Genomic DNA, 21864 nt, shown 5'->3' with positions numbered 1-21864 from the left:
AAACTGGCTCTGATAGATCTACTGAGAGAACCCATGTGTTACCCTAAAGGATTTTCAAAGGTAGTTTTGAAAATATTTTTTTCATTTCATATGCTGACTTTAGAAAATATAACTCCATTATATTGTCCTTGCTTTTGTCAGTCTCCTATTAAGGGCAGAAGCCATCTTAGAATCAGCATTTGACAATAAGCTAGGCATTTGGACTTTTATGTACTATCACGACCATTCTACTAAATTGGATGTTTTTGTGCCACCTGTTACTGTGTAGTTTCTAATTATATTCTGGCTGACAGATACATCACCCTTCATCCATCACAATCAGCAAACAAATCCTATAGATTTTACTTTCATGTTCTACCTGCAAAATGTCACTACTTATTTACTTTACTTGTAGTTAAAAATTACCTCTTGCTCTCTATACCTACTGATATAATCTTAGCTGACACCTACATTATCTCTTGTCTGAACCATGACAGTAGTGTCCTAACTGGATTTTCCATTACCAAACCATCTTACACACTACTGCTAGTTCAATCTATGTTACTGAGCAAAATTCAAAATGGTATTTATCAAATAATAGCTACTAAGGACATACTATTTGCTAGGTACTGTGTTAAGGATTTCAATATCCTTATTTTCTACATTCTCTAAGATTAAAAAAATTTGGTAACAGCTTTACTGAAATATAATTCACCCATATGTGTACAATTCAATGATTCTTAGTACATTCAGAGTTGTGCATCTATCACCACAATCAATTTTAGAATGGTTATATCCCATACCCTTTACCCATCACCCCCAATACCCCTATACTCCCCCTCCACATGTAGCCACTAATCTACTTTGTCTCCATAGACTTGTCTATTCTGAACATTTCACATAAATGCACTTGTACAGAATGTAGTCTTTTGTAACTGGCTTTCATATTGTAGCATGAATCAGTATTTCATTACTTTTATGGTCAAATACTATTTCCTTGTAAGGATTTACCACATTTTCCTTATCCATTCATAAGCTGATGGATATTTTGGTTGTTTTCATCTTTTGGCTATCATGAATAACGCTGCTATGAATATTTATATACATATGATTTCATTTCTCATGGGTACAAACCTATGAGCAAAACTGCTGGGTCAAATGGTAAGTCAATTTTTAACTTTTATTTATTTATTTATTTTTAAGGGGCAGGGTCTTGACTCATTGCCCAGGCTGGTCTCAAACTCCTGGCTTTAAGCAATACTCCTAGCTCAGCCTCCCAAAGTGCTGGGATTACAGGCGTGAGTCATCATTACCTGGCCCTCAATGTTTAACTGTTTGAGGAACTGCCAGACTGTTGTTTTCCAAATTGGCTGCATCATACATTCCCACCAGCACTGTTATGAAGGTTACAATTTCTTCAGATCCTCATCAACACTTGTTACTACCTCTTTTTTTTTTTTAATCATAGCCACCGTAGTGGGTAGGAAGTGGTATCTCATTGTAATTTTAATTTGTATTCCTTAATGATTGATGATGTTGAGCATCTTTTTATGTACTTATTGGCAATTTGTACATCTTTTTTGGGGAAATGTATGTTCAGATCCTTTGCCCATTTTTTAATTGGGTTATCCGTCCTTTTAAGTTGTAGGTCCCTTATCAGACATATAATTTGTGAATATTTTCTCTCATTCTTTACACTTTTTTTTTGGGGGGGGGGGGGGGGACAGGATCTCGCTCTGTCACCCAGGCCGGAGTGTGATCATGGCTCACTGCAGCCTCCTGGGCTCAAGTGATCTTTCCATCTCAGCCTCCCAAGTAGTGTGACTACAGGCATGTGCCACCATGTCCAGCTAATTTTTTCTTTTTTGTAGAGATAGGTCTATGTTGCTTAGGCTCATCTTGAACTTCTGGGCTTAAGCAGTCCTCCTGTCTTTGCCTCCTAAAATGTTGGGATTTCAGGTGTGAGCCACCACATCTGGCCCAAAATTTTAAATTTTGATAGTCTAATTTATTTATTTTTATTTTGGTTGCTTGTGCTTTTGGTGTCACATCTAAGAAAACATTGCCCAATGTAAGTTCATGAAGATTTTACCCTTTATTTTCTTTGAAGAGTTTGTTTTAGGTATTTGAACCATTTTGAGTTAATCTTTGTATATTGTGTGAGGTGAGGGTGTAATTTTATTCTTCTGCACATGGATATCCAGTTGTCCGAGCACTATTTGTTGAAAAGTCTGTTCTTTTCCCAATTAATTGCTTATGTACCCTTGTCAAAAAGCAATTGACCATAAATGTTAAGGGTTTTTTTTCTTTTCTTTTCTTTTTGAGACAGGTTCTCACTTTTCACCCAGGCTGGAGTGCAGTGGCGCAATCTTGGCTCACTGCAGCCTCAACCTCCTGGGCTTAAGCGATCCTCACACCTCAGCCCCTCAAGTAGCTAGGACTACAGGTATGTGGATACCATGCCCAGCTAATTTTTTTTTGTATTTTTTTTAGAGACAGGGTTTCAGGATGTTGCCCACACTGGTCTCAAGCTCCTGAGCTCAAACAATCTGCTTGCCTCCACCTCCCAAAGTGCTGGGACTACAGGCATGAACCACTATGCCCTGCTATTCTTGTTACAGTCTGAATGTTTTGTGACCCTCTTCCACCTCAACACATACACATACATACACCACACACACACACACACACACATACACACACATACAAATTTACATGTTGAAATCCTAACCTCTGGCTTTAGGAGGTGGGATCTTTGGGAAATGATTAGGTCATGAGAGCAGAGCCCTCATGAGTGGGATTAGGGTCCTTGTAAAAGAGGAAAGAGTTAGCTCAGTCACCCCTTCCACAGTAAGAACATGCCCTTCCCAGACAGAAAATCTGCTAGTGCCTTGATCTTGGACTTTCCAGCTTCCAGAAATGTGGAAAATAAATTTGATGTTTACAAGCCACACAGTTTACAGTATTTTGTTACAGCAGCCCAAGCAGACTAAGACAATTCTCAATTCTATTGCACTGACCTATATGTCTATTCTATGCCAGTATCACATTGTCTTGACTACTACTATTTTGTACAGGTTAAGCATCCCTAATCCAAAAATCCGAAATTCAAAATACTCCAAAATCTAAAGCTTTTTGAGTACCGAGATCCAAAATGTTCCAAAACCTGAAACTTTTGGAGTGCCGACATAGCACTCAAAGGAAATGCTCACGGGAGCATTTTGGGTTTTCAGATTAGGGATATTGAACTGGTAAGTATATAATGATTATAGGTTTTGGAACTGGGGGCTGGGCACAGTGGCTCATGTCTGTAATCCCAGCACTTTGGGAGGCTGAGGAGGGTGGATCTCTTGAGCTCAGGAGTTCAAAAACAGCCTGGGCAACATGACAAAATCCTGTCTCTACAAAAAATACAAAAATTGGCTGGGCGTGGTGGCTTGCACTTGTGGTCCCAGCTACTAGGGAGGCTGAGGTGGGAGGATCACTTGAGCCGGGTGGGTGGGGGGGGCAAAGGTCGCAGTGAATCAGGATAGGACCACTGCATTCCAGTCTGGGCAACAGCAAGACTCTGTCTCAAAAAAAAAAAAAAGAAAGAAAGAAAGAAATTGGGATGTGTGAGTTCTCCAACTTTGCAAACATTTTCGTTTAACTTCAATATTAATTTGGGGTACTTGGTATTATTTCCATTTTACAGATGAAGAAACTAAGGCTTAGAGAAGTTTAGCTTCCCCAGCGATACAAAATTTGATGGCTGCCCCAGGATTCATACTCAAATCTACAAAAATCCACAATACTCCTATAATCTTATCTCAGTCTACCTTCCAGATTTAATTTATACTAATCCCCAAAGGTACCTTCAAATATCCCATAGGCTTTTCTGCCTCCAAACTTCCCGTCCTGCTGCTCCTTCCATCTTGAGTGCCCTGTGCTGTTTCATAAAACTCCCACTCAGAATATTTTCAGTATCATTTAACAAAATGATCTCTTTTCACTCTATTTCCTTAGCACCAGAAGCCTCTCTCATGTTTCTTACTCCATTTTTTACCTTGCAATAAAGGTATCTCCATATACATAAATATTATTTCCCTTCCTAAGAATAAACACCATGTCTCATTCACCTTTCAATCTCCCCAAAGCCAAAACACAGTACCTGTAGCATGACAGGTACTGTTTTGAATGAACGTATGAAATTCTAAAATTATCCCTATTAGAGTGGGCAACAGAGTATGTATGTGTGTGTTGGGGTGATGGGCTGTATGTGTGCGAGAGACAGTCATGGCAAGATTGTAGGAATGAATACCTAGGAAATGTCCTAATCCTGAAAGTATGATAAGAAGAGGATGATACTGGCTGGGCACGGTGTCTCATGCCTGTAATCCTAACACTCTGGGTGGGAGGACTGCTTGAGCCCAGGAGTTTAAGACCAGCCTGGGCAACACAAGGAGGCCCTGTCTTTAGAAAAAACAAAAAGTTAGCTGGGCATGGTGGTATGCACCTGTAAGTCCCAACTACTTGAGAGAATGAAATAGAAGGATCACTTGAACCCAGGAGTCTGAGGCTGCAACGAGCTATGATAATGCCACTGCACTCCAGCCTTGGTGACAGAGCAAGACTGTCTCCAGAAAAAAAAAGGAAAAAAAAGCTGGGTGCAGTGGCTCAAGCCTGTAATCCCAGCACTTTGGGAGGCCGAGGCGGGTCGATCACAAGGTCAGGAGATCGAGACCATCCTGGCTAACATGGTGAAACCCTGTCTCTACTAAAAATACAAAAAACTAGCCGGGCGTGGTGGCGGGCGCCTGTAGTCCCAGCTACTCGGAGGCTGAGGCGGGAGAATGGCGTGAATCCGAGAGGCGGAGCTTGCAGTGAGCTGAGATTGCGCCACTGCACTCCAGCCTGGGTGACACAGCGAGACTCCGTCTCAAAAAAAAAAAAAAAAAGTAAAAAAGAAAAGGATGACATGAGGCAAATGTGTGACAGAGTGGCAGACCCAGAGAACTGATGCTAATTACTCTGTTAGCAAGAGAGAAACTTCCAGTCTTGAGGTGTTATGTGCAGATAAGTAATACTTGCCAGTGAACAGGAAATAAAACAAGTGACTTGAGAAGCCCCAAACTGAGTTTATTGGGCTATAGAATGGGGGATAAAAAGTAACTCCAGTATATTCAGGTAAAGTCTGATATAGCTTGGGATATCTCAAATACAACACCAGGGCTACTCTAGGGTCAAAAGTCCCCAAGAGAAAACAGGAAAATTAGACATTTCTCTCAAAAAAGCCAGGAAACAGGACAGTATACCAATGCTTACAACCTCATCCATGTTCCCAGTGACTTCCCTGACTTGTCCATTCTTCTACCACTTCAAGTCATCAACATCTTTCCATTTTTTAGCCCAAATTACTGGATGAGAAGAAAGTCTTTTTCAGAAGAATAAGGTGGTTCTCATTCTTCTCCTCAGTGCCATCTGGTTCCAGTCAAAAGGTAAACTTCCTTACAAAGGAAAGTGTTAGGAACTATAAGCTCTGGAAAGACTAACATCAGGGCCTCTTCCCACCCACTCAATCTAATTTCCTATCTCTAAAAGGTACTGTGGCTAAACTCTTAGAAACCAGTTACATTGGCTGGGCATGGTGGCTCATGCCTGTAATTCCAGAACTTTGGGAGGTCAAGGCAGGCAGATCACCTGAGATCAAGGGTTTGATACGAGCCTGGTCAACACGGCGAAACTCTGTCTGTACTGAAAATACAAAAATTAGCCAGGTGTGGTGGTGCGCACCTGTAATCCCAGCTACTAGGGAGGCTGAGGCAGGAGAACCGCTTGAACCCAGGAGGTGGAGGCTGCAGTGAGCCGAGATCGCGCCACTGCACTCTAGCCTAGGCAACAGAGCAAGACTCCATCTCAAAAAAAGAAAGAAACTAATTACGTTATACAAAAACTCTCATTCAGCTTAGAATTTTTACCCAAACAGTGAATGAGGTTTAGAATATAGTGTTTTTCAAAGTTTGCAAGAATTTGGCATTAGCAGGGTAATTTCATCACAACCTCCCCATTTTCCAGATGTCCAGTCATGATCTATTTAAATCCCACCATCCACTTTCTCTTCTAATTGACTATTATCCAGCTGACAGGAGCTTCCAAGAAACATGATATAATATGCACTGCAGTATACTGGCTGCTTGTTGGGGTTGGAATAGACCTGTTCAGGTTTGAGGGACATGAAAGGATTAGCCCCATAGGCAGTGATGTGTGTATCCAGTTCCACCAGAATCTGCAAAGAGGATACCAACTCCTGATGACTGTAGAAGAGAGAAGAAAAATTACTGATTGTGACAGAGATAAAGAAAAAATTGCCCAAGAGCCTGACATTTCTGTAATCACCAATCCCCCAAATTGCCTAATGCTGGACTAGGCAAGGGCTATCCTTCCCTCCCAAATGTCTCAATAGATACTCAATTAACTAGCAAAGGACTGTTCCAAGGGGATGAAAAAGTCATATGTGGAAAAGAACATCCTCACCAGAAGGTAGATGAGCAAGAGGGGGCAAAATGAGCTCATCTATATAAAGAGAGATGTAAAGTCAGGGAAGTATCACAAATAGGAAGAGGTTAAAACCTGTAAACAGTAATCAATGTAGGAATCTTATAGTCACGAAGTAGCAGCAGGGTGGGCAGCCAAGCCTCCATCAAGTCTGGGGAGGAATGGAAACCTGTGGAACAAAAATGAAAATGGGAATAGGGAAAGACTAAAGCAGACTCTAAGAGCAAGATATTTGACTGTGAGCACCCCACTCCTCACCTTACTTATCCCCAATCATTATCATCATTATCATCATCGTCCACTCCAAGTTCTTCGATGAAAAATTCTGAACCCAAGTGTAGTACATATTGCAAATCATCAAGAAAAGTTGTCATCATATTGTGTTTAATGAGACCAAACGAATGGGATTCCAAAGACAGAAGATACAAGATTCAGGATGGAAAATTCTCAGGGAAGCCACCCTCTATTCCCCTGAACCAATGAGTCTTACCTGGATGGAATGCTGCCACCAAATCTGGATGGTCTGTCTGCCCAGTCTCTACTTGCTCCTCCCAGAAGTCATGATAGAGGCCCTTGTGGGCACTAAGCTGAATTGTGCCAGGTTCCAGGGGTGAAGTTGAGGTGCTCTGTGAAAAGCCATTAGCCACGTCTACACCCACCATGACCACACGGAGTCCAAGGTGCCCAGGAAACATGTGGCCAAGTTCATCATAGTCCCCAGGGCGAGTAAGAAATGTCTCCACATGGGAAGCACCAACCACATGCACTGTGCTTCCCCCAATCCTCCTAACATCTATCTCCAAGGCCCTAAGTCCTAGGCCCAGAGTCAAGGGCCGTGACAGGACATCTGTCAGCAGCCGCTTCAAAGATCCCTGCAGGACATCTGGGTCTGGCCTTGGCCGTCCTACACTGGCCCATAAAGTGGTCACGGCATGACTGACTAGCACAGCATCCAGTGTAGCATCTAGGTGTAACCCCTTCATAGAAAACCAGGAGTCCCAGTCCTGTACAGCTTCAGGGGGCCATGGCCAAGGTCCTGAGGGTAGGACAAAATCACCTGTAGGAAAGAAGAAATAAGAAGTAACCTAATGCTTTCCTGGCTTCAAAATTTGCCCCTCACTAATGATCAATACTCCCTCCATGTTCACTCTGCCAACCTGTGAGCAGGGGTGCCCCAACCTTTGCCCCACTTCCTCATTTTTTCATAACAATATGATTTTGTATCTTCCTTTAAATACAATCAACTATGACCATTACAGCAGAGTTCCTCAACACCACCACTCCACCTGTGACCAGAAGCCATTCCATGAGACGGTCCACGGCCACAAGACGAAGCTCTTGACAAACCCTCCTGTGTGCAGGCCAGTCTGACCTCTGGCACTCCGGACCACAGTAATAGACATTTCTGCACCTGAGACAATGAGAGAGAAATAATTCTTATACTATAAATGTGATTGGGGTTATCTGAGGAAAGGAACTGATATTCCTGCACCTAGGATGGTGAATAAGTAAGGAAGGTAGGGAGAGGAATGACAGCTGATGCACCAATTTTGGGGACTACATTTGGCAGACAAGGCAGGAGGGATTGGGAATATAATTATTCTGCCAGACAGAGTGATACCTTACTCTCTATCTGGAACTTTTTATATCACTATTAGAAAAAACACCACGAGTTTGCAGCTGTCCTCTCCTAACAGGTATGGTTCAACCCCCACCTCCCCAGAACAAATGTAGTCTTACTCCTTGAGTACTTGAGAGAGAGAGAGAGAGGACTGTATTGTGGTTTCTTGTCTCACTTCCCAGTAACACCAAAAATAAGCAGGGTTAGAACATTGTTCTAATCTCTGTAACCTGGATGACAAAAAATGAGGACCTAAGCCTTAGGTTATTTTGAAAACTTTCAGATCTTTCCTCTTGGAATGAGGTCATAGTACAGGAACCTCTGCCTCCTGGGTTCAAGCAATTCTCCCACCTCAGCCTTTTGAGTAGCTGAGACTACAGGTGTGTGCCCCCACACCGGGCTAATTTTTGTATTTTTAGTAGAGACAGGGTTTTGCCATGTTGGCCAGGCTGGCCTCATGTGATCTACCTGCCTTGGCCTCCCAAAGTGCTGGGATTACAGGCATGAGTCATCATGTCCGGCTAGTACAGGATCATTTCTGAATGTCTCCCGATTAGCACCCCCACAAGTCACCTCTTACAGTGCCGGAGAACCTTGGAGTCTGAAAGGCCACTAGGGAGTACTCTACAGTGAGCACAGAATCGAAATGTGTCTTCCATCCTCTGGAACATTTCTTGAGGACATCGAAATCCAAAGCCTGATACAGGGGTACCCCCATCTACCACCAACCTGCAGAGACAGCATGGAGAAGGAATGGCAGTGGGCAAAGGAGTATCTCCAAAATCTCTCATGCCCCTCATCTTGTCTCCTACACATTTCCACGTACTCCTACGTCTCTCACTGCCATCATTTTTCACTTAAGTGAATATTTCTTCTTTTATAGTAATATAGTAAAATATAGCAAAAGTCAGGATGAGAAAATAGCTTATTGCAAATACTTCATATTCCCCAAACTGTACTCCCTCTCCACCTTCTGAAATTTACTTCTACCAGAGACAATATATCCCTCTTCCATAGAGCTGGTCACTCACTTGTATTCTTCATAGCTTTTCATGTTCAGCTTTTGAAGGATCAGCTGTGATAGGCCAGGAACATTATCATCCAAGGAGAAGAAGCCAAGTGTGTCAATGCTAGGGCCCGGTTTTGAGGGGGTCAGAGGCATAGGGGTCACAATTGTGGTTGGGGTCATAATGATGGGAGCCACTGATGAGGGAGGTTTCCTGTGCCTTCGTCGCCGGGACCGTGGAGCCATGGCCTGTCCAGTGATACGTGGAGACTATATGCAGAACAGACATGGAATAGAATTTTACAAGCTGGACACATGTGAAGTGTTTTCATATGCTTGACCTTTCACTTCTCATTCAAGTCTCTCACACCCAGGTTATCAGTAAGATTTATTCAGTATTTACTGGTTATTGATCACCATAGGCAGCTGTGAAAAATAGAGAAAAAAGAGTTTGTTGTTGTTTTTTGAGATAGAGTCTCGCTCTGTCGCCCAGGCTGGAGTGCAGCAGAGCAATCTCAGCTCACTCCTCCACCCAGCCTCCAGTGTAGCTGGGACTATGGGCAGGCGCCACCATACCTGGCTAATTTTTGTACTTTTTAGTAGAGATGGGGTTTCACCATGTTGGTGAGGCTGGTCTCAAACTCCTGACCTCAGGTGATCCACCCACCTTGGCCTCCCAAAGTGCTAGGATTACAGGCTTGAGCCACTGCGCCCAGCCGAGAAGAAACAATTTTATATGAATATAATTTATACATATTAAGTCCCATTTTTTATATATATATGTGTATGTATATACATATGTATATGTGTATATATACGTGTGTGTGTGTATATATATATGTAAATAAATGCATAAAAAAAATTTGACAGGGCCCATAGAAAACTGGTAACAGCCAGGCATGGTGGCTCACACCTGTAATCCCAGTACTTTGGGAGGCCAAGGCAGGCAGATCACCTGAGGTCAGGAGTTCAAGACCAGCCTGGCCAACATGGTGAAACCCTGTCTCTACTAAAAATACAAAAACTTAGGTGGGTGTGGTGGTGGGTGCCTGTAATCCCAGCTACCTGGGAGGCTGAGGCAGGAGAATTGCTTGAACCCAGGAAGTGGAGGTTGCAGTGAGCCAACATCACGGTATTGCACTCCAGCCTGGGCAATGAGAGCAAAACTCCGTCTCAAAAAAAAAAAAAAGAAAACTGGTAACAGTGATTAACTCTGAGTAGGGTAAGAAGCCAGTTAAATAGGAACTGGGCTGATCGAACGCGACTGTATACTTATCTGTAATGTTTGACTTTTTTTATCAGGAGAAAATGTTAATATATCTTTAGTGTATTTTAAAACTCAATTTAAAAGAGGAAAAAGCAATAGAAGTTTTAATTGTCCAAAGCGATCATCCAATTGGAGACTTAGACAATTTAATCTAGTTAGAGAGAGAAAACATTTTGAAACACCTATTATCACATTTATAAGCAATTTGCCAAGTAAAAATTAAATGTAATACAAAACGTGCACTAAGAGTTATGTAGTCAAGCAAGTCAGAAAAATTTCCTACAGTGGTAAGTTTTGAGGTAGAAATAAGCCTACACTCAGTCACTATCTGGCTGTGACTCTGTGCTGTCCTCCTTCCCTGTCTCATCTTCTCCCATGCCTTCCATAAGAGCTGAGGAAACAGGAAGGACCATATGAGAAAAATTAAAATGTCCATTCAGGTAATATGTATTTACTGATAAACAGATGAAATCATCTGCAAAACACTCTATATAGAAGCAAAAATGAAAAATATGTATCTCATCTAAAAGTCTTGTAGGGAAATTAGATATAGACTGTAAGGTACTACATAAATCCAACCAGAAAAGTGCAACTAAAGCACTAATGGGAGATCAGAAAAAGAAATCTCTCCAGTGGGTGAGAATTTCTTCAGTGGCTTTCTTCATGAAGCAGGTAGCTTGAAAGATGGGAATACTTTGAATACTTGGAAATAGGGAAAAAATTCTAAGCACAGAGGAGAGAATAAACACAGAAATATGGACAGAAACATTCTGCAAATTAATGAAACAGAATGACTTGAGTTTGAACGTTTAAAGTATAAAGACCTAAACTTTAGAAGTAAAAAGTCTATAAAAGTCTATGGGGGAAAGGTTCATGACATAGGTTTTGGCAATAATTTCTAGGATATGACACCAAAAGCACAGGCAACACCACCACCAGCAAAATAGATAAATTGGACAGCAAAACTGAAAACTTTTGTGCATCAAAAGATGCTAACAACAGAGTCAAATGGCACCCCAAAGAATGGAAGAAAATATTTGCACGCCATATATCTGGTAAGGTGTTAGTATCCAGAATATATAAAGAATTCCCACAACTCAATAACAAAGAACAAACAAAAAAACCACCAAACAACCCAACTAAAAAATTGGGCAAAATATGTGAATAGACATTTTCCCAAAGAATATATGCAAATGGACAATAAACACAAGAAAATAAGGTCAATAGTCATTAGGAAAATGCAAATCAGAGCAACAGTGAGATATCACTTCATACCCACTAGTATGGCTATTATCAAAAAAACAGAAAATAACAAGTGTTGATGAGGATATGGAGTAATTTGAACCCTCATACACTACAGGTAAGAATGTAAAATAGTGCCACCACTATAGAAAACAGTATGGCAGTTCCCCAAAAAGTTAACATAATATTACTATATAACCAGAAATTTCTTTCTTAGGTATGTGCCCAAAATATTTAAAAACAGATACTCAAACCAATATTTATAAGTGAATGTTCATAGCAGCACTATTCACAACAGCTAAAAGGTAGAAACAACCCAAAAAGGTCCATCAATGGATAAATGGATAAACAAATTAGGATATAAATATACATATGAAGATGTATATTATTCAGCTATAAAAAGAAATGAAATACTGATACATGCTACAATGTAGATGAACTTCAAAAAACATTATGCTAAGTGAAGAAAGCCAGACACAAAAGGTTATATACATGTTGTATGATGCCGTTTCTACAAAATATGTAAACAGGTAAACCCAGACACATAAGGCAGATTGGTAGTTGCTAAGGGTTGGGTGGAAGGAAAAATGAGGAGTAACTGCTTAATGGTTATGGGGTCTTCTTTTGGGGTGATAAAAATGTTTTGAAACAAGACAAAAATGGTGGTTGCGCAATACTGTGAATATACTAAATGCCATTTAATTGCTCACTTTAAAATTACTAATTTTATGTTATATGATTTTCACTTCAATTAAAAAAGAAAGGAAGGTATTTATAGAAACTGAGAGGCTAAAAAGTTATTAATCCCCAGATTAACTGTCTTCAGGTACAGAGAAATGATAGAGGATTAAAAATGCTGGCCATATGAATGAGGTAACTGTTAAAGTTCAAACCAGGGATCATGTTTTGTTACAAAAATGATCTGACATTTGATCCTTCTAGATCAGATCTGTTAGGAAAAACCTCAGAATCATCATGCAGCTGAGGTGTATGCAGGTGGCAAAAACAAACAAAAAGCTCCCAGAATTATCTAGTTCATATCCATATCTTACAACATGACTCTTAAAAACCCATCCTCAGGTTAATGGAGGAATAAATTTGTATTTTCCTTTGTACTTTCTTTCTCCTCATCCTTACGTTTCCATCTACCCTCTTAATATCTCCCCTTATCCCAAGGGTGAATGGATGGTTTCAGAGTCCACAGAACAGAAATAGCCAAGCTCACCTGTATACCATATCCTATATATTACCTTCAATGAAGAAGAAATTGGACCTAATGATATTAGATTATCTTAGGGTTTAAGGGTCATGTCCTTTTAGTAAAAGAGTAGATGGAATTGCCCTTCACACTTTAGGACCCCATTTCCAACAACTAACCTCATTCTCTCCTCTACTTTTAATCACCTCACATTCTCATTGCATTTTCAGAATCACTGCCATTCTAGAAAAGGCATTTATCTACTCTACCCACCCGCCTCAGGCAAGATAATACTTTCTTTTTCTTTTTTTTTTTTTGAGACGGAGTCTCACTCTGTCACCCAGGCTGGAGTACAGTGGTGCGATCTTGGCTCACTGCAACCTCCACCTCCCGGGTTCCAGTGATTCTCCTGCCTCAGTCTCCTGAGTAGCTGAGATTACAGGCTCGCACCACCACGCCTGGCTAATTTTTGTATTTTTAGTAGAGACGGGGTTTCACCACATTGGTCAGGCTGGTCTCGAACTCCTCATCTCGTGATCCGCCTGCCTCAACTTCCCAAAGTGCTGGGATTACAGGCATGAGCCACAGCACCCGGCCAAGATAACACTTTCTTAAACCTTGAAAGAATGGACTTTTTTTTTTTTTTTTTTTTTTTTTGAGACGGAGTCTCGCTCTGTCACCCAGGCTGGAGTGCAGTGGCCGGATCTCAGCTCACTGCAAGCTCCGCCTCCCGGGTTCACGCCATTCTCCTGCCTCAGCCTCCCGAGTAGCTGGGACTACAGGCGCCCACCACCTTGCCCGGCTAGTTTTTTGTATTTTTTAGTAGAGACGGGGTTTCACCGTGTTAGCCAGGATGGTCTCGATCTCCCGACCTCGTGATCTGCCCGTCTCGGCCTCCCAAAGTGCTGGGATTACAGGCTTGAGCCACCGCGCCCGGCCCTTTTTTTTTTTTTTTTTTAATAGGTATGGAAGGAGAAGTGTGATTTAAGACAACTCTAGGGTCTTAGGTCCCAGAATTTATAATAGATATCTCCCTGAAGTTAAAACATAAGCCTTTTTGCTGCAATGGAAGCAAGTCACTTAAAGTCAGAAAGGTACTGCTTTATTTATCTGCATTTCCAAGGAGAGGTCTTCCTCTAATGGAAGATTAGCTCTTGGCAAACTGGGAGTTGGTTGAACTGGTTAGAAAGCAGAAGTATCACACAGTTTGGGGAAGAGGAGTGGTGGTAAAAAATCCCTAATGTCACAGTCTCCTCTGTGTCTAGAGCACAATGTTCGTGATACAAGTGAGTTAGCTTTCTGGCAGAAAAGTAAGAAGGTGGGTGAGAAGCCAGGTCTTTGATCTGCATCTATATATATCATCAGGTTCATGTTTGAGTTTGTATACCCCAGGCCCAGACACAGCTTCCCTGGTTCTAATTTTCCTGCAAAGAGCCCCAGGCTCCTCCCTGTTTATGGGTTATAAACTGAGAGAAACAAAGGAAAAAACAGGGGACACACGGGAGAAGCTGGAAAGAACTGCAATAAGCTCTTTGAACTTTCCAGAGTCCAGAATGTTCTCCACTTAGAAAGGGAATCCCTTTCATTTTTTTCTAGCCATCCCCAGTGACTTAGGCTCTAATTTAGTCCCAGTATGAAAGAGAGAACACCAACACCAAGAACTGAAGAGGAGAGGAGACACGATCTTGATTGCCTAGAAAAACTTTTATCCTTCATGTCCAAATTACAAGTCAAAATATTAATCTATTCCTAGACCTAGGTTTCCCATCTTCTGCTTTACCACCAAGAGTCCCAAGCTTCACCTAAATTACAGTCATATTTTCACTATCTGCAGATAAGGAGTGCTCATCTAATTTTCTGTAAGTCACCAAAAAATGCAAAACATCTTTGGGAAGGTAGGGAGAAGGGAGAGTGAAACTGGTCATTGGAGATCCTTATAAGGTGGTAGGAAAAGAAAAGGAGAAATGCATTAAGGACACTGTAATTACAGCCACATTCAGCTGTTTAATCAGTGATTAACACTGCCTGGGGTGATAAATACTTTACTCAATTATAAACTAAGCAAGCAGACAGGTTGACGGAAAAAACTTACCCTGCTAAGTCCTCAGCTTCCTTCTTTCTCTCTTTCCTCCAAGTGAAGTGAGTGCTTGATCTCTTCAGATCTAGGCTGTGACTTACTTGCAGCTGTCCCTTCATATCACTTTCCTTTGCAAACTGCTGAAATGCTGAGTCTCAGTGATTAAGTGTGCCCTGCCAACCAGACAGACAAGGCTGAATTCTCCCTAATGAGGCAAAGAGAGATCTGTCCCCCTGCCTGAGGGCTTCTCTCTTTCTAACCTTTGTTCTCTGCCAAGAGGGCTCAGGACTGTCAACACTCCCAAGTGTTAGCCAAGTAAAGGCCAGGCAGGCTGACAAAAAATGAAACCTACTGCTTCCTAGATTTCTCTCACTCAAGGCAATATTTCTGTTTTCAGTTTACAGCTTCAGAAAAAAAACCGTTTGGATTAGTGCAGAAGTCAATATTTGATTGGAAAGGGTAAGCACCTTTCAAACCACGTGGGAGGAACCAGAGGATCAGGAATCCTCCAGAGTTCTATTTGTTGATCTAGACACAGGATGAGTTCCCCCAGGCCCAGTGTTCTTTTTTAGCATAACAAACACTGTTCAAACAAAACTCAACAATGTCCAATCTTGGACTAAGTAGAAGGGAGAAAATAAATAGCCATTTAATGATACAGAATGAAATCAGTTGTAGGGGAAACATGCAGAATTAACTTGTAAAATTCACTTTCCCTGAAAGAAGGGTAAGGTAAATTCTCTGAGTGAGCGTCATCAGGAGCACTTTACCTGTTTAAGAGAGGAATAAATGCTTCTGGGATATTAAACAAAACCAAAATATTAGTTAATGACTAAAAATACACACTATTTCCAGGAAAAGAAAATAGAAAAGAATCAGCTCAACCATTCTCTTATCCTCCTTGTAATCGCAGCTGATGCAGGAAATTCAATTCCACATTCCTAGCTTCTTTCTACTTACAGATATCCTATCTGATGTTGTTAGGGCAGTGGTCCTAAAAGACTGCAAGATACGACTTTCTTACCCCCTCCAAAAATTTTTTTTTTTAATTTTTAAATAAAAAAGTTCTGACTTTCTGCTTATATCTGGCCCCAGCTCTCACTTACCTGCTTCTGTGAACATCATCAAACTGTGGAACAGAATCACTTGCAATGAGGTCCCGGAATGTGGCAAATCAAATCCACACAGGAACCCCAAACTGCAGAAAGTACAAACTACACGCAGGCAAGGTGCAAGAAAAGTGTTAAGGATTCAACCAAACACTGCATAACATTATGTAGAACAGCTGTGGATAAAGGAAAATCAGTTGCAATAGGCAAAAACCCTAAATAAAATAGGGGTAATTCACTTTGAGCAAAAGTTTAGGCCAACTTCAAATTTAACGGGCTTCAAAATTTAGCTGAGAACCTCAAATGTTAGTTCTGTTAATAATGGCTGAACTGCAGAAGATACAAGACATCAGAGATTGACTTTTCTAATTCAGAAGTTGTCAATGAATATAAAGGAGAATGGTAATATAGAAAAACTTTGATGTTGAATACTTATATTTTACCATCACTGACTTGCTCTGGTAGACATTTAAAGTTACAATTTAAAAAGTCTGAACTTTTCACAATTTGTATTCATCATTAGTTGTATTTTAAAAATCTTAATAAATGGTATGTTGTGAAACGAATTATGAAGAAAGACTAGAAAGAGGTTCCTATTCAACATGTAGTAAGTGGTCTGTGAGCCACTGTGTGATACTTTATCACTCTTCAGGTATATTGCTTTTCCTGAGTGTGGTTCCTTTCTCTTATTTTCCTCTTAATTTTTACCATCAATCCATAGTTTTTTTGCTGATAGTACTTAATGCTCACCCATGATTCCCACAAACACTATATAATGCTAGTTATGCATCTAAGGGCTAAGGAAGTTCCTGGCACCTGATATACTAGTTAAACTCTTACTTTATTTACTTTTTAATTTTTCTATTGGGTCTATGTTAGCCAGATAAACTCTTTACTGAATAGCTTTCATAAAACAACATCAACAACAATCTTTAAGGTATGCAATGCATAACCTTAGAGCAAACTCATGGACTGCTTTGTAAGTTAACATTATGGCAAGCAGAGAGTTATAATAATTAACAATTTGTGGCCAGGCATGGTGGCTCATGCCTGTAATCCCAGCACTTTGGGAGGCTGAGGCGAGTGGATCACGAGGTCAGGAGTTTGAGACCAGCCTGGCCAACATGGTGAAACCCCATCTCTACTAAAAATACAAAAATTAGCTGGGCGTGGTGGTGGGCGCCTGTAGTCCCAGGTACTCGGGAGGCCAAGGCAGAAGAATCACTTGAACCCACGAGGTGGAGGTTGCAGTGAGTTGAGATCATGCCACTGCATTCCAGCCTGGGTGACAGAGCGAGACTCCGTCTCAAAAAAAAAAAAAAAAAAGAAAAAGAAAAAGACAAAAGAAAACTATTTGAGAAGTTCTGTGTTACCTGGAATTAGGCAAGTACGTGTATGTGTGTGTGCATGCACACTTGCCTAATATATTTACATGTATATATTTTGTTTATTTTTAAGGGATGAGGTCTCACTCTGTCACCCATGCTGGAGTACAGTGGTACAATCATAGCTCAACACACAGCTTGCAGCCATGAGCTTCTAGGCTCAAGCAATCCTCTGTCTCAGCCTCCCAAAGTGTTTGGATTACAGGCATGAGCCACTGTGCCGTGCCTATATTTTGACTTAATGTTTTATAATGTATCTCATTGTAATTATTGTTGAGACTGTAATTCAAGTTATTGTATTATATTATTATATAATTTTGAGCAATATCCTAATATACCTCAATGTGCAAAATCCTATACTTACTTTGATTATGACAAAGAAGAAAGGAATAAGATAGGAAAATGCAATTATCACTAATATTTTTTCTTGTTGTTAGAATACCCAGTAAATTCGCAACACCACTATAACAAAATTCTAGATAATAACATTTTCTTTCAATTAAAAGATAATAAACAGTGATCTTAAATATTAGATTTAGGAGGCCTATAGTAGGCATATAAAGTCCTCTAATACTCAGTTACTAATGCTCATGTAAAACAAGTATATAACAAAAGTTTTTTTTTAAGGCAAAATTTATAAAGAATTTAATTAATCAAATCACCATGAACTATCCATGAGATAATCTCCGGAGGATATCCCAGCTCTAGTAACAGGATTCTCTGATTTGCATCAAAAGGCCAAATCAGACTGCATCTTCCAAATAAAACCCAACACAGAGATAGGAGCAGCGGCCCATGCATGGAATTTATTGTGTGCTACTGTTTATAAAATACTCGAATAGTCCTGCACATGCATAATATTTCCAACTTAGACAGGAGACCATACAGGGTGCACTTTCTGGCAAACAAAACAACAGATGGTTCCGCTGCCTGGAGCTCTGAGTTGTATTCCAGGGCATGAGGGAAGCAGGCCACCAAAGTAAAGGGAAATACCAAACTACAGTGGCAATCAATACAGGTCAATAATTGTGAAAAATTAGCACATGGTTCCATTTAGTTTAACCAAGCAGTTCAGTAACTATCAAAAGAAAAGTTTCAACATGCAGTCTTGACTTTTATGCTTCCACTAACATCTGAATGATTGAACAGAACCATTGCTTCTAGGCTGCATTGCTTAATCAAAAACACTTCCAGAACATTTTAAAATTTCCTTTGCATTAAAACATAAAAATGATAGAAAGCCAGCAGCAAATCACCCTGGTGGCTATTTAAGCAACTTGAGTACTCACAATAAACTAAAATTTCTCATAACATCTAGGTAACCTATACATGTCGTACCTGTACATCATAGGTCTATATATTAAATATTTGCAAAATGAAAACATGCATACACAAAATACATCAAGTTTTACAGACATGATTTGAATTAAAATTTACTTTGACAATGTACAAACTTCTTTTAAAGTACCTTAAATGAGTAATTCTGTAATTCTTCATAATTTTGAAATTTAGAGGTTTTCTTCTTAAATATCTGGGGTATAAATCTTAAAAGATCTGGGCAAAAAAGATTCTAAATTAGTTTTTGGATTTGTGTTCAAGTAAGAGAGCCTGCCTAGAAATAGGATATGCATTCATAATTAAAAAATACCAAGACTATGTTACAGAATTAGCCACATTTAAGAACTATAGACCTGAGGTCAACATTTTGTATAAATGCCAACTGGGTTTCTCGGCATTTTGCTCACAATTCAAAATACAGCTAGTAACCTCAGAAATGTATTTTAAGACCATGCTAATTCATCCTTTAAAGACATTTCATGGAAAAAGAAAAGTCCACATTAGCTCTTAGGATTGCATTTGAAATCCTGATTGAAAAACAAAATCTAATTCTACTGAAGGGGAAAAGAAATCTGATTTGTAAACTTAAATGTGTGAACCACAAGCATAAAATGGAGGTGTGGATGCCCTCCACTGGAAATTGCCCCAAGCCCCTTGCTCACTGCTCTCCACCTTGGCAGCGATGACCCAATCTTATCAGATAGCACATGTCCCAGGGCCCTCAAGCCTCCATCCAGGAAGGGGGCTGGGGTCTCAGAAGCACAATGGTTTCTTCAGAGGGACTGTGACATTTACAGTCAGCTTGGCCGACCCCTCCAGCTCCTCGGGTGATCTGTCCATTTGGGGCCCGAGATGTGAGAGTCCCTGGGAAGTCGTGGGTCACTGGGCAGTATGGTTGCCCGTCCCGTGGTTGTCAGTGGCATGTGCGGTGTTCAGAGAATTGAAACCATCTTGCTGTACAGCATCTTTCCGAGGTGGCATTCTCTCATTGATCCTATCCAAACCCTTTGCCTCTTCAAAACTGCAGATTCTATGTGGTGGAGAGAATCCTCGTATTGCTTAACAAAATGCAAATTTGATAAGTCAGTAATTGAAAAACATTTCTGAGATTTCAAAACATAATTAATGATTTTTAAGAAGAAAGAAATTAGTAGCTGTAAGTAGCAACACTTAAATCTCACTTTAACTGAATCCTATCCTCATTTCAGTCTTCCCTTAAAATGTGAAATGTTTAAACCTAAATATAAACATGATAGCTTCACAGGTGACAAGTGTTAGCAAAGCCTTCCAAAAAATAAAAATCCAAAAAATGTTAACCCTCTCCTGCCCCCAAAACCAACCTCCAGGCAATGGTCTCAGGGTCTGTCTGACTTCTACTATACCAATTATCTCCTACGTTAGTCCCTAAGATCACCGGTGACTATAACAGTAAGGCAGCAACGAGAGTAGGGGCAAGTGAGGAGGCTAAACAAGGTTAATCCTCAATATACAAATCTGTACCAAGAGCTTGGGAGGAGAAAGAGGTAAAGAAAGGTTAAAATATAGTAGATCAGAACTATCTTGGAGGTCAAGATCAGCCCATCACCACCAATATAACATTAAAAAGGTGGGAAGTGCCTCCAAGAGTTAGATCTGTGTATGGCTGATAGCAAAAAAGTATTTATAATCTCTTATTTTAGGAGATGTTTTCCTTAATTCACTGGCCATACTGCACAATCTTTGGGAACTCAAATCAAAATAAATGGCAATTCTCCACCAATTGTATGGTTTCTCATTCACTTCATCTAAAACGATGCATCCTCCATTATTAACATGTTCACAGGAAATATTTTCAAACCACTAGTTATAATCTGGTTGCTTAATATCTGCAATCCCTGGCACACAAAGTCTGGCACATGAACCAAACAAATGGCTGGGGCTACAAACACTGAGGAATGTGAAATACCAAGCCAACACATGATATGTATGAACATAATCTTATCCATAAACTATAGCCCAAACTGCAGCCAAAAAAAAAAAAGAAAAGAAAATCATTATAGTGACAGTTCCTGTATTCTCAGCCAGGCACACTACTGGATATGAGTAAAAAAACTCACACCTATATCTAGAGGAGGTTTCACTTAAGGAAAAAAATCTGAGTAGCATAGAATCATGCAAAATATGGAACAGATCTCTATTTGCAGGTCAGTTTGGCAATTTCCATTAAAACAGGCAACTTTATAAAGCTATACTGTATAGCATAATATGCTATACTCTAAATAAATCAGAAACATTACATTCTGATTGCATATTACACTGGAAAAAAGAAAAAGACTGTCACCATAGACATCAGCCCTTCTGATTTAAAAATGAAAAATAAAAAAAAAGAGGGCTGCAAGGCTTCTAAACTTGATGAATCAGTGAGTCTGATTCATCTTGGGCTGTAAAAACTAGGAGTAAAACACACCCACAGGACATTCTCTGATGCCCACCCACACACCACAGATCTCTGCCCAGCACAAGGACTCTGATCATACCTTTTTCAGCCTCAATAGCCTCAACTGTGGCTGTACAGAAGTGAGCAGAGGCATGCAAAATGAATGAGAGAGATGAGAAGGGTCATATTGTACAGCAGAAAAGGCAATGATCACTTAAAATATCACAGTATCCCATACTACATCATCATTTACAATTTAACATAAATAGTACCCAAATTAGAGAGCCCCATCCAAACCCCCAATTCCTGACACAGCACAGTTTACACACAGCACTATGACAACATCACTCAGAGCACAGAACACATAAACCTACTGTAAACAGACACCTCAGCACCCATGCAAATGCACTCCAGTATTAATTACCCATCTTGAATCAGTAATTTGATGGCCTTAGAATTTTCCATAATGTTTATTATATCCCATCCATCACAATCACAGAAAAATGCTCTAGAGTGAAATTATAATAGAATTATAGCAGAAAAGCAAACAGAAAAGTCTTTTCTTTCATGTTAATGAGAACAATACTCATTACCAGTTGGTTCCCTAAGACATAAACTAGAAGGGGTCAGCAGTGCTTTACCTGTCACTTCTAATTTATAAGGCAAAACATAAGCTGCAAGGGCTGATATGA

General features: G+C 40.2%; 3 protein-coding genes across 13 annotated transcripts in view; 1 reads left to right on the top strand and 2 right to left on the bottom strand.

Moving 5' to 3' along the window:
* The window catches only part of FAM149B1 (family with sequence similarity 149 member B1), a 519129-nt gene that overhangs the window by 270713 nt on the left and 226552 nt on the right, over window positions 1-21864 (top strand). The gene's annotated exons all lie outside the window — the stretch shown is intronic.
* On the bottom strand, window positions 1692-17822 carry MSS51 (MSS51 mitochondrial translational activator). 4 transcript variants are annotated; one of them, XM_050803464.1, is made up of 8 exons: window positions 14940-17822; window positions 10691-10798; window positions 9166-9410; window positions 8708-8863; window positions 7800-7924; window positions 7004-7570; window positions 6589-6682; window positions 1692-6272 (listed from the first exon to the last, which is right to left on the bottom strand). In XM_050803464.1, exons 2-8 carry the CDS (start codon window positions 10772-10774, stop codon window positions 6053-6055), a joined length of 1491 nt encoding a protein of 496 aa, XP_050659421.1. In that variant the 5' UTR covers window positions 10775-10798; window positions 14940-17822; the 3' UTR covers window positions 1692-6052. The 4 variants fall into 4 exon arrangements, with proteins under 4 accessions (XP_050659421.1, XP_050659424.1, XP_050659425.1 ...); XM_050803467.1 differs by having other exon boundaries at window positions 10723-10798; XM_050803468.1 differs by lacking the exon at window positions 10691-10798 and having other exon boundaries at window positions 9166-9566.
* The window catches only part of PPP3CB (protein phosphatase 3 catalytic subunit beta), a 60418-nt gene continuing 56752 nt past the window's right edge, over window positions 18199-21864 (bottom strand). For 5 of the 8 annotated variants that reach the window (XM_050803458.1, XM_050803459.1, XM_050803456.1 and 2 more), the window contains 2 exons: window positions 21273-21302; window positions 18199-19814 (listed from right to left, as the gene is read on the bottom strand). In XM_050803458.1, coding sequence (XP_050659415.1) covers window positions 19636-19814; window positions 21273-21302 — 209 coding nt within the window. In that variant the 3' untranslated portion in view covers window positions 18199-19635. The remainder of the gene's footprint in view (window positions 19815-21272; window positions 21303-21864) is intronic. The other 3 variants (XM_050803461.1, XM_050803460.1, XM_050803462.1) reach the window with 1 other exon arrangement.

Source organism: Macaca thibetana, chromosome 9, assembly GCF_024542745.1.
Source record: "Macaca thibetana thibetana isolate TM-01 chromosome 9, ASM2454274v1, whole genome shotgun sequence".
NCBI lineage: Eukaryota > Metazoa > Chordata > Mammalia > Primates > Cercopithecidae > Macaca > Macaca thibetana.
This window is presented reverse-complemented; position numbering and strand designations above follow the sequence as displayed.

Bases quoted from the DNA above. Each gene is read 5' to 3' on its own strand.
- MSS51 (XM_050803464.1), bottom strand. From the start codon at position 10,774: ATGAGACAGGGAAGGAGGACAGCACAGAGTCACAGCCAGATAGTGACT. The intron at 8,864-9,165 runs GTGAGTGACCAG...CTGTCTCTGCAG, and splicing joins AAAAGCTATGAAGAATACAA to GTTGGTGGTAGATGGGGGTA. The intron at 7,925-8,707 runs GTGACTTGTGGG...TCATTGTCTCAG, and splicing joins GTTCTCCGGCACTGTAAGAG to GTGCAGAAATGTCTATTACT.